The sequence below is a fragment of the Dasypus novemcinctus genome, chromosome 3 (assembly GCF_030445035.2).
Source record: "Dasypus novemcinctus isolate mDasNov1 chromosome 3, mDasNov1.1.hap2, whole genome shotgun sequence".
Taxonomy (NCBI): domain Eukaryota; kingdom Metazoa; phylum Chordata; class Mammalia; order Cingulata; family Dasypodidae; genus Dasypus; species Dasypus novemcinctus.
The window spans coordinates 79,053,113-79,066,384 of NC_080675.1; the positions used below are offsets into that span (position 1 = coordinate 79,053,113).

The 13,272-nt window shown below is 36.3% G+C and overlaps 1 protein-coding gene across 4 annotated transcripts in view; it reads right to left on the reverse strand.

The window, feature by feature from the left end:
* BRMS1L (BRMS1 like transcriptional repressor) overlaps positions 1–13,272 on the reverse strand; it is a 42,165-nt gene that overhangs the window by 8,012 nt on the left and 20,881 nt on the right. For 2 of the 4 annotated variants that reach the window (XM_004449647.4, XM_071213976.1), the window contains 5 exons: positions 6,969–7,065; positions 6,019–6,102; positions 4,751–4,815; positions 3,974–4,013; positions 1,933–2,080 (listed from right to left, as the gene is read on the reverse strand). In XM_004449647.4, the coding sequence (XP_004449704.1) occupies positions 1,933–2,080; positions 3,974–4,013; positions 4,751–4,815; positions 6,019–6,102; positions 6,969–7,065 (434 nt within the window). The remainder of the gene's footprint in view (positions 1–1,932; positions 2,081–3,973; positions 4,014–4,750; positions 4,816–6,018; positions 6,103–6,968; positions 7,066–13,272) is intronic. The other 2 variants (XM_071213977.1, XM_004449648.4) reach the window with 1 other exon arrangement.

Genomic DNA, 13,272 nt, shown 5'->3' on the forward strand with positions numbered 1-13,272 from the left:
CTCTGCGAGCGTGGGTCAGCTTGCCTTCACAAGGAGCCCGCAGGACGTGAACCCAGGAACTCCCATTTGGTAGATGGGAGCCCAATCAATTGAGCCACAGCCGCTTCCCACAGGTACTCTATTTTATGTCTTGCAGAATCCTCTGCCCCAGGATGCTTCAATTTGATTGCTCTCACACTGTGTTAGCTATCTGAAAGCTACTTCTGTCTATATAGCAGGTTCTGGGAAAGGGAGCCAGAGAGAAGAATCCTAGTCAATCCTTCAGGTTGCCACTGGCATACAGTATGTACACAGAGGTATTCTGCCCTTTGGAAGAGTCAGGGACCCACAAAAAAACACAGATCAACACGACACTGTTCAGGGGAGAAGTTGGGGAAAGGACGAGGTAGGATCCCTTAAGCTTTCCAGCTGGTTTTAAGTTGTATTTTCTTTTTTTTTTACTTAAGATTTATTTATCCATTTCTCCCCACTCTTGTTTGCATTTGTTGTCTGTTTGCTGTGTACTGGTTTTCTTTTCTTAGGAGACACCAGTAACCAAACCTGGGACCTCCCACGTGGGAGGGAGGCACCTAATTGCTTGAACTACCTTTGCTCCCTGCTTTGCTGGGTCTCTCATTATGTTTTCCACTGTCTCTCTTGTTGCGTCATCTTGTTGCATCAGCTTGCTGCACCAGCCCATTGTGTGAGCTTGCTGTCTTGCTCGTCTTCTTTAGGAGGCACCAGGAACAAAACCTGGGCCGCCCATGTGGTAGAGGGGAGCTCAACTGCTTAAGCCACATCCACCTCCCAGTTGTATTTTATTGATGGAACACTTGCCCCATTACTGCAACCCTGTTTTCTGGAGTTCTGAGAAAGATGGCTCTGCCACCTTTTGCTAATAGTTCAAAGATTCTGTGAGGATATGGAACCCTAGCATGTCCTGTGCTGCCATCTTGGTCCAGACTTCTTTTTGACACTCCTAATCTTTACACAGATATTTTTAAATATATATAGATTTGTGTTTAATCCTTTCATACTATTCGATCTTTTTTTAAATCACTTTTTTGCTAAATGTAGTGAAATGTCTCAAAAGTAATAACATAAAGAGAAGAATCCAGAGATATCATATATAACTTCGCAATTAGCTCTGAGTTCCCATGAGAAAATTTACTCAACACAATGATCCTGGGATCCTAAATATTTAAAGATGAAATTACAATTTGATTAAACCACCATATTTGTAAAATGAGTATTCTAACCTAAAACTAAATTTTTTATTTACCACTAAGACTTAGAAAAAGATATATATTTTTTACCACAGAAGATCACTACTCTGAGAATTAAAATCCTGAACTACTGAATTAATTAAAGCAGTGATTAATATTAATATTTTTCAAAGACCACAACAGATAAAACTTAGAAAGGCTATATAAATTACTAGATAAGCTTTATTTAACCACCAACAGATTATTGAGACTTTTTAAAAGGCAATTTTCAATTTTAAAGTTATAGTTTAGTCACTGTTATTTTTAAGTCTTATGTTAATTTTCCTTTCCTTTCCTTCTTTGTATAAATACTTTTCAACCAAAATACTGTAACACACCCAAAAAACTTAAGGAATAATAGGTACACCAAAAATCTATAATGGTCTGGCTTAAAGGTCATTATATTAGGATCATACCAAGACATCTACTTTAAGAATTAATAAACAGGATCACTTGACTAGCTAAATAATTCCAACATTTTCCATTGTATTAATGCTTGTACTCATAAACTCAATATATAATTCAGTGGTGTTCACTTACATTAATCAAATTGAATGTTAAGTGAAAAATGGATTCACAGGCAACTAGTGATGTATTATAAATGCATTATGGAGGCAAAAAATATTTAATGACATTAATTTTATAAACCATAATACTGAGCAACATTGAAATGATAAAGGCTTTTTACCTCGTAGGACATTCATCTTTTTTATCAATACATATTGTTTGTCCACGTATATACCATTCACCATCATAATATAGTCTTCCCTCTTCAGACCTAGCGCTGTGTAGATGTTTTTCCAGTTTCACAGGTGCTAAAGGGATCAGTTCAAAAACTGTTATATTAATAAAACATTGTCAGAAGATCGACAGGTCAGAACGTTTAGAATTAACACCAATCATGTGTCACACTAAAATTATTTCTTAGATGATAAGCCTAAAATCCATTATTAATAAACACATATAATTCACTGTTTTCAATACAACTACTAAACAAAGTTAAACAATGAACATGATCTCAATCATCAATTAACTGAAAGAGTGCCAGAAGTGAATACAGGTACATTACCAATTAGTAGTGCCAATTTTAAGGAACATTTAAAATATTAATTGCCATTTTTCCATTGAAAATTAATTCTCCTTATTTTCTCCCCTGCAGGCCTCTTATATATTAAACTCTGCTTCTTCGGAAGTTTATTCCAAGAGTTTTGAGGTCTTTGATTCTAAAAGGAGTTGCCCTAAGTATGACTTCCATTTTTAAATTCTTGAAATGGTTTAGTATTAATCAGATAAATTCATGGAGAGAAAACATATTCTTTATGGAAGCACACTGTCAAAAGCTTACCATTAACTAGGCATCTCTTCATTCAAATGTTACCTCCTCAGAGGGGTCTTCCCCAACCACCCTACCCCCTCTTTCGTTAAACTTCTTCACAATTTTATATTTTCTTCACAGCAATTATTAAAATCTAATTATCTTGCTAATTATTTGTTAACATATTCATTATTCTGCTTCCCTAAAGGAAGTTCCAGAAGATTCCAGGAGGACCAGCCCTTTAACAATTTTATTCCCAGATCCTAACATAGTGCTTGGTATTTAGAAAGTCTTCCTTAAGCATTCATTCATTCATTTACTCATTCAGGAAATGTTTTCTGAGCACTTCCTATACAGGAAGAACTCTGCTGGCTGCTAAGAATAAAACTGTAATTAACAGATATATGATTCTGGCCTTTGTGGAGCTTAAGTCCAGTCAGGACACAGACAAAAAGCAAAGAAATTAAAAAGTACAAATTGCATTAAGTACTATGCAGAAAACAAATAGGATGCAATGTTAAAGATAACAGGAGTGGGAGTGAGGGAGACTCACTTAAATAAAGCAGTTAGATTCTCAAAGGAATCCATGCCCCCAAAATGTAAAGAATCACTGCTCTAGAGATTTTGGCATTTGTCCTTCTAGTTAATTCTCAATGGAGGTACTTTAAAATTATATAAAGTTTAAAAGAATATTTGGGTTAAAGGAAATACAGAAACGGACCTCTTACAGACTGTCTTATCTGTTGGAGAATGCCTAAAAATTCCTTTTCTTGCTATTTAAAACATGTTTTCAAAAAACCTAGCTTCATTGTTCTTAGAAGGACTAGGAAATCTCATGTATAATTAAAGATGGCAGAAATAGATTTAAGTTATTCTAGACAACAATGTCCATCACTACTTGGGCAGTGACTTTAGATCTTTTTAAAAAAATCAAGAAAGTATAGTATTGATGTGAATTTTACTAAGGCATAGCAGAATGTGTAAATCTTAGTAGTGGGCAAATTTCTTTGATGGATTCTATTGCCAGCACTCTAATATCTTTCCTCAGAAAAATTCATACACAAAAGAAATTTCACAGCTCCCTGAAGCTAATCCATGAACTCCAAACACTTCTCCTAGAGAAAAAAATGGTCCCATAAAGAACACTAAATAAATATTCTTTGAATTATTGATCCATATCAGTCATACGAAGGTAGCTGAAATACTGAAAGATGAAATACATTGCATCCAGAAATTCTGAAACATTTATATGAGGTGAAAGATTCCAGAAGAATTCCTCATAATTTTGGATATAATGTTCACAGATGAAATAAAACTATTAATGGGAGAACTCCCTAGTATATAAATTACTTAACAATGCTGATTCAACAAGCCTCCAGAGAGAAGATATTTGAACAAAAACTAAATGACTTACGTTCTGTTTTCACTCTGTGTGGACCCAGGGTAGCCATTGCCTTAATAATAATTTTTAAAAAAAAGAGGAAGAAGTTGTCTGAGTTCATAGAACAAAAATATATTTTAGTACTGATATAATACATGCAATACTACTGATCAGCTCAATGACAAAGATAGTGATATATAACCTTCAGCTGTTTAAACAGATTTTAATGTCTAAGATTATAAAAATATATATATATAGACTAACAATTTCTCCTACAAGTATTATCAATACCTGAAATAATCTCTAACTCTTAAGCAAGAAGTTTCTAAAAAGGGATAATTTAATGATGAAAACAAACCTCTACTTTCAAATAAACACAGAAATTCCTATAATTCTTGAATGTTTAATGATATGATATATATTAAAGTTCAAATATTCAATCTGTTCATCAAACAAATATTCACTGAGTACCTTCTATGAGCCAGGGCAGAGCTAAGCACTAGGAATAGAATGGTAATTTATTATTACTTTGGGGCAACCTAAATAAATGCTTCTTTGTACTTCTGCATAAATTATTAATTACATTATTATGGAAAAAAATATAAACTGCTAACATACCTCTAAATTCTTAAAATGTCTTATGATCCCTGTTACCTTGTTGCAAAAGTAATGGTGCAAAAGTAACGCAATTTTACAATGTCATTTACAAATAATTTTATAATAATACTTCATATATTAATAAAAAACCATAGAATCCTAAAAAGTAGACTATAAAAAATACAGTGTGTTCCACTACTTTTTAAATCATACCTTCCTAATTGTTGTCCAGTCTTCAAGAATGTCAAGATCTTGTAGCATATATACTATATAAGGACGTTGAAAAGTCAAGGTCAATTTAGCTGTAAGAATTTCACACTGTGGATGTGAGGGTGATCTGGCTGCGACATGTCAGCCCACTGATTGCCAGGGTTGATTCAGCTGATCTGGCTGGCTAGGCGGGTGTCCCTTTCTCCCTCACGGCTCCCATGCACATCTCTCCTGAAGCTGCACACTTGGTCGAAGAGGACGACCTTCCCTGCTAGAGAAGGACCATTCTCTGGTCAAGGGTATACAAGTAGCTGTGCTCCCCTGCTAGAACCTCCAAACAAGCTCTCAAGAATTTCACATTTTGAATTATATTTCCAAAGTTCTAATTCTCAGAGAATGAAACAACAATTTATTGACATAATCCTGTAGCATGCTGAATTCTGGCTTGAAATTATTCCTTAAAAAGTTTAGTACCAGGATATATTCCTGTGCTTCAGCTGTCCTAGGCCATATTTTCTTAATTCTTTGACATCACTGATTGTGAGATACTCCACCAACCTAATCACTACTTTGAGATGGGGGCAAAAGGTGGAAGGGGGTGAAGGTAAGAGGGCCGTTGCAGAGAATGCCAAGATTGAATGCACACATTAAATTATTTTAAAGATGCTCCAATCTCAGAAACATTTGGTGCTCAAGGTGAGAGGGAATCAGAATCTCTTTGCAAATTATCCAGGCCACCAGCTCAACATGGGGCTTCCATTCTGTGCTTTATAAGAAAGATGTTTTAGTCATAACTGCCATGTTCCTGACAGTAGTTTTGATTTCTTTTTAACAACTGTTATGATTAAGAAAATTTCCAGCACTTAAATGGCAAATTAATTGAGATGTAAGAAAACTGGTACTGTAAGAGGCAAATAAAATTGTTTATTAATTAACCTTGGGGAAAAAAAAAAAGGGCATGAGAACTAAAAAGCCATGCTATATACCCAACAACTGTTTCACATCAGAATCCATGTGGGCTATAAATCTACCTTAATTTTCAAAGTTGAGATAGTGACTAAATTTCTATTCTTCTCCCACCCCCTCTTAATTAAAACTATATCCCTCTGCCTTTAATTAGTTTTATAAATCATATTTTGCATATACACTATAATGCAAAAAGTCAATGTATTCTAAGAAAGTTACAAAGGTATGCATGATGCAAAAAAGTACATAAATGCAAAACCAAAAATCAAACAAACAAAAACACCAGAAAGTTTGGAAAAGGATATCTGATACAACAACTGGCTTCTTTTTGTCAGGACTGAAAGGATCCTTCCTCTTTTTTCTTGACTGAAGCTCATCATTCCATAGCTCTGACAAGTAAATAAATATATTAGTTGATTTCTAGAAATCAAAGGAAAATACTATATAATTTCATATTGCTGTTTATGCATAAAACTGTATGAAACTTCACTGGTAGCTATCTATATATATCAGATAGTATGCTACATGCATTGTCTCACCTAATCCTGAAAGGAATCTATGAAGCAGAGATTTAGAAAAGGTGAATAACTGCCCATGGCACCCAACTAGTAGGTGACAGAACACTGTTTGACTTTGCTATGGCTACTCTACACCAGAGAAATAAAATTTATAATAAACAAAATAATGTGTATTCAAGAAATGTAGGATAACCTAGTAAACCTTCCACCCAATGTAGAAAATCTCTCTACAATGTCTCTGAAAAAAGGCAGTTCCACATTGGGCTGATCTAATTATTTTCAAGTTTTTCCTTCTGAGACAAAAATCTACTTGCTATAACTCCTATCCATTTGCCCTAATATATCTGGTGCGAAAGAGAAAGGTTTTTCCTTCTTCTCTGTAACAGTATTTCAAGACCTAGAGGGAAAAACATACACTGTAGCTATCTTCCAATACTATTCTTATAGTAGGTTCCTATCACACTTCATGTGCTTTTTTTTATATCTTTTTAAAGTATGAGTGCAAATCAAAGTCACAATCACAACCATATCAAATTCTTTTCACCTTTTTTAAGTGTGAGTGCACATCAAAGTTACAATTACAACCATATCAAAATTCTTTAGAACTCTCCCCTTTTCCCTCTCATTAGGACAGTTGATCTACATAAAACTAGAACTAAGGTATTAGGAGACACTTCAGTAAACTAAAAGTTCAGCATCACACAAAGTAAACATCACAATTGTATCATTTCCCTTACCTGAGGTAATATCAATACTGTGCCTGTCTTCTTCAAGCCTTCTTATCTTCTCTTCTAGTTCACTCTGAACTGTATCATATAACAAAAGCTTTTCACTCTGAAAAGAAAAAAGATTACACATAAGTGGAAAGAAAAAAACTGGTCTACCTTAACTAAGGCTACTAAATAATTTACTCTTAAAATACTTTAAAATGCAGTGTTTTTGTTTACTTGTATTAGTTCAACTTGAAAATTTTAAAGAAATATCAAACATATAAAAGTAAAACTAGAAATCATTCTAAATAAAGATTTAACTATAGGCAATTAATTCTGGTTAAGAACTTCTAAATTAATATGGGATAAATAAGAATGTAAATATTTATTAAAAAACTCATAGCAATTTCCCATGGCTCCTTGTAAATGTATGCAGTTCCTACATGTCTCTTTAATGGAGAACCTGTCCTATAAAGCATGTCATTACAAAAGAGACCATATTTTATCATAGTAACAACTGGGCCTTTATACTTTACCAATACTTCAGCATCAAATTAAAATAGCCTAATATATCAAAAAGAAAAAGATTCAAGTACAAATTTTATAATCATTTTAAATAATTCAATTATAGTCAAAATCACAAAATTACAGGAAAGAGAATTTAGAGACTAATCATATCCAAATCTCTTAACAAAGCTATAGACAGAGAGAGTGACTTGCTGAAAAAGACTATTTACTGGCAGAACAGACTGGAACCCAGATCTACTATTTCTCAGTCCATTTTAACTATGTAACATTATACCCTTTAATAAAAAAAAATCCATAAAATGTACATAAGTATAATGTATAGACTGATTACATAAAGTCTATAACACAAGTGATAACAAATATAAAATACTAACATAGGGTGTTAATAAATGGGTGGGTTAGGAGAAAAATACACTAAATGTAAGATAATGGCTATAGTTAGAAGTAATATTTTGACGATATTCTTACAGTGGGTAAAAAATGTTTCACAACAATGCAAGGTATTGGTGGTAGGGAGCCTTGTATAATGATATGCATTTTTGTTTTGTAATTCACAAATTTTACTATACATTTATTATGTATGTTCATGTATGAAGCAGATATGCTTCAATAACATTTTATTTGAAAAAAAAAGGCCTATAACAGATTCCTGACCTATCTACCACAAGCTTAGCTCTTGTAAGGATATTATGCCATTGGCTTTTAGCTAGATATGATTTGTCTTATGGGGGGCATAGGCCACACCCATGGAGGCAGCATTCATTCCCAGGGTCAGTCATGGAGTTCTTTCTTTGGAGATTAAAATTTAGAGTCTACACATGCTTGACTCTACTCATGATTGGTAGGGAAAAGATGGCTTTTGTCAATTTGAGGCAAGCCAGGAGGCAGAGAAAAAACCAAGATGAGAAGACTGAAAGTACAACTCGTATGAAAAATTATCTGTTGGATGTTACTCTCTATGCTTACTTTCTTTTGAATGTTCCCTTTCTTTTCATAAAGTCTTACTGAAATATTCCAGTTTTACCTACATTGTACTCTAAGAATTGGAAAACATTATATATCAGAGAAAAAGGGAAAGCAGGTCCCCACCACCATCAGCATAGTATGGCAGTCATAAATAGATCCAGATTCCCCAACCAAAACTGATCCTAAATGCAGAGCTGGAGCGATAAGGCTTTCGTTTTCAAGAACATGCAAATGTAAGTGGTATACTCTAAGTTCTTTCTATCGATAAATCTGCCCTGGCCATGCAAAAATTCTTAAATAAATCCACATTCAGTCTTTGTAATAAAAAAAACAAACCACAATGGGACTGAAATGTTTGAAAATGTAAAGTTATCTCTGAAGATTTTAAAGGTATACTTCAAAGTATACAGATAGCCTGGCTTTTGTGTTTCTTTGCTCTTCTCTCCCTTTTCCCCTACCTCTTAAGATTCTCAAAAATCTCCTGTGAGAAGGAAAGGAAGTCATAATAGAGCAGTCAGAGGTGAGCTGGGAAAGAAAGGGGCATCCAAACTCCCTTGTTTTGGTGCTTGCAGAGGACTCTGTGTTCAATAAGTAATTGACTTTTATAAAAATACTACTCATAATTATATATTTGGCATAACCGACATCCCTCCAATCCCCACACTTAGATTCCTTTAACCTGCTCACAGTCCTTTCCCAGGTTCTAGGACCTATACTATTTCTCATCAGGACAGCTGTAAGAGCTCCTGGAAAGTGGCTCCAGGGTTCCATTTCTGTACTGCCCACATTCAGAAACCAACTCCCCTTTGGCACTTCTCTAAGGTATCTCATAGTTTTCAACTTCTTTCAGGACTGAAGCCCTATAAGATTTTTAAGGACTAGCATTATTGGAGAGTAAAGTATTAAAAAGCTACAATAGGGGAGCAGATATAGCTCAGTGGTTGAATGCCTGCTTCCGTGTTCAAGATCCTAGGTTCAATTCCTGGTACCTACTGGGGGAAAAAAAAAAGCTACAATATAATTTTTTCTTGTTGTTTTAAGTATACTTCACAAGAATAAAAAGATAAGCAGAATGGAATTATATAGCTCAGAAAAAGACCCTGATTATAGAAACATGATAAAGGTGCCTTTTAAAATCATCTGGAAATCTGATAACAATAAATGACAATAGAAAAATGAATTTAACTATTTAGAGGAAAAAAATTAGGATTCTTTGCCTCACACTGATTATCATAATAAATGGACTAAAGAGTTAAACTTGCAAAATGAATCTAAAAGAACAAAAAGAGTCTTGGGATAGAGGAAGCACAAAAATCTTTCTAGGTACAAAATCAGAAGGTAAAGCCATAAAGGAAATGACTAATACTTTTTTTTTTAAGATTTATTTTTTTATTTATTTCTCTCCCCTTCCCCCTTCCCCACCAGTTGTCTGCTCTCTGTGTCCATTCGCTGTGTTTGTGACTGCTTCTATCCTTATCGGCAGTACCGGAAATCTCTGTTTCTTTTTGTTGCATCATCTTGTTGTGTCAGCTCTCCATGTGTGCCGCAGGCTGCACTTTCTTTCGCGCTGGGCGGCTCTCCTTACAGGGCGCACTCCTTGTACGTGGGGTTCCCCTATGCGGGGGACACCCTGCATGGCAGGGCACTCATTGCGGGCGCACATCAGCACTGTGCATGGGCCAGCTCGACATGGGTCAAGGAAGCCTGGGGTTTGAACCGCGGCCCTCCCATGTGTTAGGTGGATGCCCTATCCATTTGGCCAAGCCCACTTCCCTGACTAATACTTTTAATCACATAAAAATGTAAAGTTAAACACACTAAAAAGCAAACAAGGCAAAAGGAAAGCAATAATAATATCTGCAACATGATGAAAGCTTAATAACCATAAAAAGGCATTAAACAGCATGAATAAATCAGTAAGAAAAATCTAAGTGCTGCCCACACTCATTACCAAAATAAACCAAAAGAAAAAAGAAAAAAAAAGAAAATTTAAAAATGTATTATGTGATATTTTTCACTTGAGAAAGGTTTTTTGTGTTTTTGGGTTTTTTTAACAAATTATATAAAATGCTGACTGATGTTGAGCACATAAACTGATCCAATACTTTGGAAAGTAATTTAGAAGTAAGTATTAAGAATCTTAATGATTATATCCTTTGGTCAAGTAATTACACTTTGAGGAGTCTATCCTAAGGAAATAACCAGTATCACCAAAGCTGCAAGTAAAAGGATGCTCACAACAGCTATATGTAAAATGCATAAAATTAAAATTAGGAACAAAGTTAAATCCAATAATAGGTATTTGGTTACATATATTATTGTACATGCACATTAGTCCTCTGCAGACACTAAAAATTCAGAGTATATGGGAAACGGACTTGACCCAGTGGTTAGGGCGTCCGTCTACCACATGGGAGGTCAGCGGTTCAAACCCTGGGCCTCCTTGACATGTGTGGAGCTGGCCCATGTGCAGCGCTGATGCACGCAAGGAGTGCCGTGCCACGCAGGGGTGTCCCCCGCATAGGGGAGTCCCACGTGCAGGGAGCGCGCCCCGTAAGGACAGCGCGAAAGAAAGTGCAGCCTGCCCGGGAATGGTGCCGCACACACACACAAAAAAAAACACAGATTCCTGTGCCACGGGCAACAGAAGCAGATAAAGAAGAACATGCAGCAAACAGACACAGAGAACAGACATCTGGGGGAGGGGAAACTAACTTGGCCCAGTGGTTAGGGCGTCCATCTACCACATGGGAGGTCCGCGGTTCAAACCCCGGGCCTCCTTGACCCACGTGGAGCTGGCCCATGTGCAGTGCTGATGCACGCAAGGAGTGCCGTGCCACGCAGGGGTGTCCCCCACATAGGGGAGCCTCACACACAAGGAGTGTGCCCCGTAAGGAGAGCTGCTCAGCACGAAAGAAAGTACAGCCTGCCCAGGAATGGCGCTGCACACACAGAGAGCTGACACAACAAGATAACGCAACAAAAAAAGAAACATAGATTCCCATGCTGCTGACAACAACAGAAGTGGACAAAGAGGAACACACAGCAAATAGAGACATAAAACAAACAACTGGGGCTGGGGGGGGGGGGAGGGAGAGAAATAAATAAATAAATAAATTTTAAAAGGGAAAAAAAAAAAGAAATAATATATCCAGTAAAGGAATTTTAAGAGAAATTTGAAAACTCTCTCAATAGAAACAAAATAAGAAAAGAAAGAAGGGAGGGACATTAGGAACAAAAACATAAGAAAATTAGGGGATCAATCTTGGAAGTTCAGCATCTGACCAGTAAGAGTTCCAAAAAGATAAAACATATAAAATGATGAAGAAAATATTAAAGAAACAATATAAGAAATCCCCAGAATCAAAGATAGGAGTTTCCTGATTAAAATATTCCTCTGAGTATCAAACACAGTGAATGAGAAAAAGACTCATACCGGGAAGCAGATTTGGCTCAACTGACAGAGCATCCAGCTACAACATAGGAGGACCAGGGTTCAAACCCCAGGCCTTGTTGACCCATGTGGAGCTGGCCCATGTGGAGTCCTGATTGCGCAAGGAGTGCCATACCATGCAAGGGTGTTCCCCCATGTAGGGGAGCCCCACTTGCAAGGAGTACGTCCCTCAAGGAGAGCTGCCCCATGCAAAAAAAGCACAGCCTGCCCTGGAGTGGTGCCACACACACGGAAAGCTGACACAGCAAGATGACGCAACAAAAAAGAGATGCAGTTTCCCAGTGCTGCCGGATAACACAAGCAAATGCAGAAGAACACACAACAACAGGAGGGAAGGGGAGAGAAATAAATAAAATAAATCTTAAAAAAAAAAAAAAAAAAATTACAAACTTTGTGACTTGTTGGATTCTTTTGTTTCTTTTCAGAAATATCTATTTAGAAGAAAAAATTGGGGGCTGCACGGTCATTTTTTCTCCCCTTCCATTTGCCCCAAATAGGGGGAGGAGGAGCTGCAGAATTAGTTTGGGCATCATATCTCAAGAATTTAGAAAGAAATAAAAAATAAATCTTTAAAAAAAAAAAAGATCCATAGCAAGGCACATGATCTTGCTATTCCACAGCACCAGGATAAAGTGAAGATCCCAAAGGCATCCAGGACGGAAAAAGGTCACGAACCAAGGATCAGGAATCAGAATGACAAGAGACTTCTCACAAACAATACTGGAAGTCAGAAGACCATGGAGCAATGCCTTAAAAATTCTGAGGAAACATGATAACAAGCTAGAATCCTCTACTCAAGTATGAGAGTAAAGATGCTTTTGGATCTGAAATGTATGGTGGTTTTAAAACTCGTTCAATAATTCTGTGGTACTCCAACCTTCAAAAGGTGGAACCTAATTCTTCTCCTCTTGAATGTAAGCTGGATTCAATTCGAAGTGACCCACTTTGAATGGAGTGAATTGGTGGAAATCTAGGTCATAAAAAACACTGTCACTTCTGTCTTTGGGATCACTTTCTCTAAGGAAGCCAGATCATGGGGCACTCAAGCAGTTGTAGAGAGGCCCACATGGGGAGGAAGAGAGGCTTGTGAATAAATCACCATGGAAGTGGATCCTTCATCTCCACTCTCTGACAAGCCTTTAGATTAGCTACATCCATAGCTGACATCTTGACTATAACTTCAAGTGATTCCTTGAACTACAATCACTCAGCTAAGGTGCTCCCAAATTCCTGACTAAAGAAACTGTGAAAATATGTTTATTGTTTTAAGTCACTAAAGTTTAGAGTAATTTGCTGCAAAGCTTACTGCAGTAGCCAATATAAGAGGTCTCAAAAATCTCACTTCTATACAGTCTCCGTAGGAAGTGCTGAAAGTCACACTCT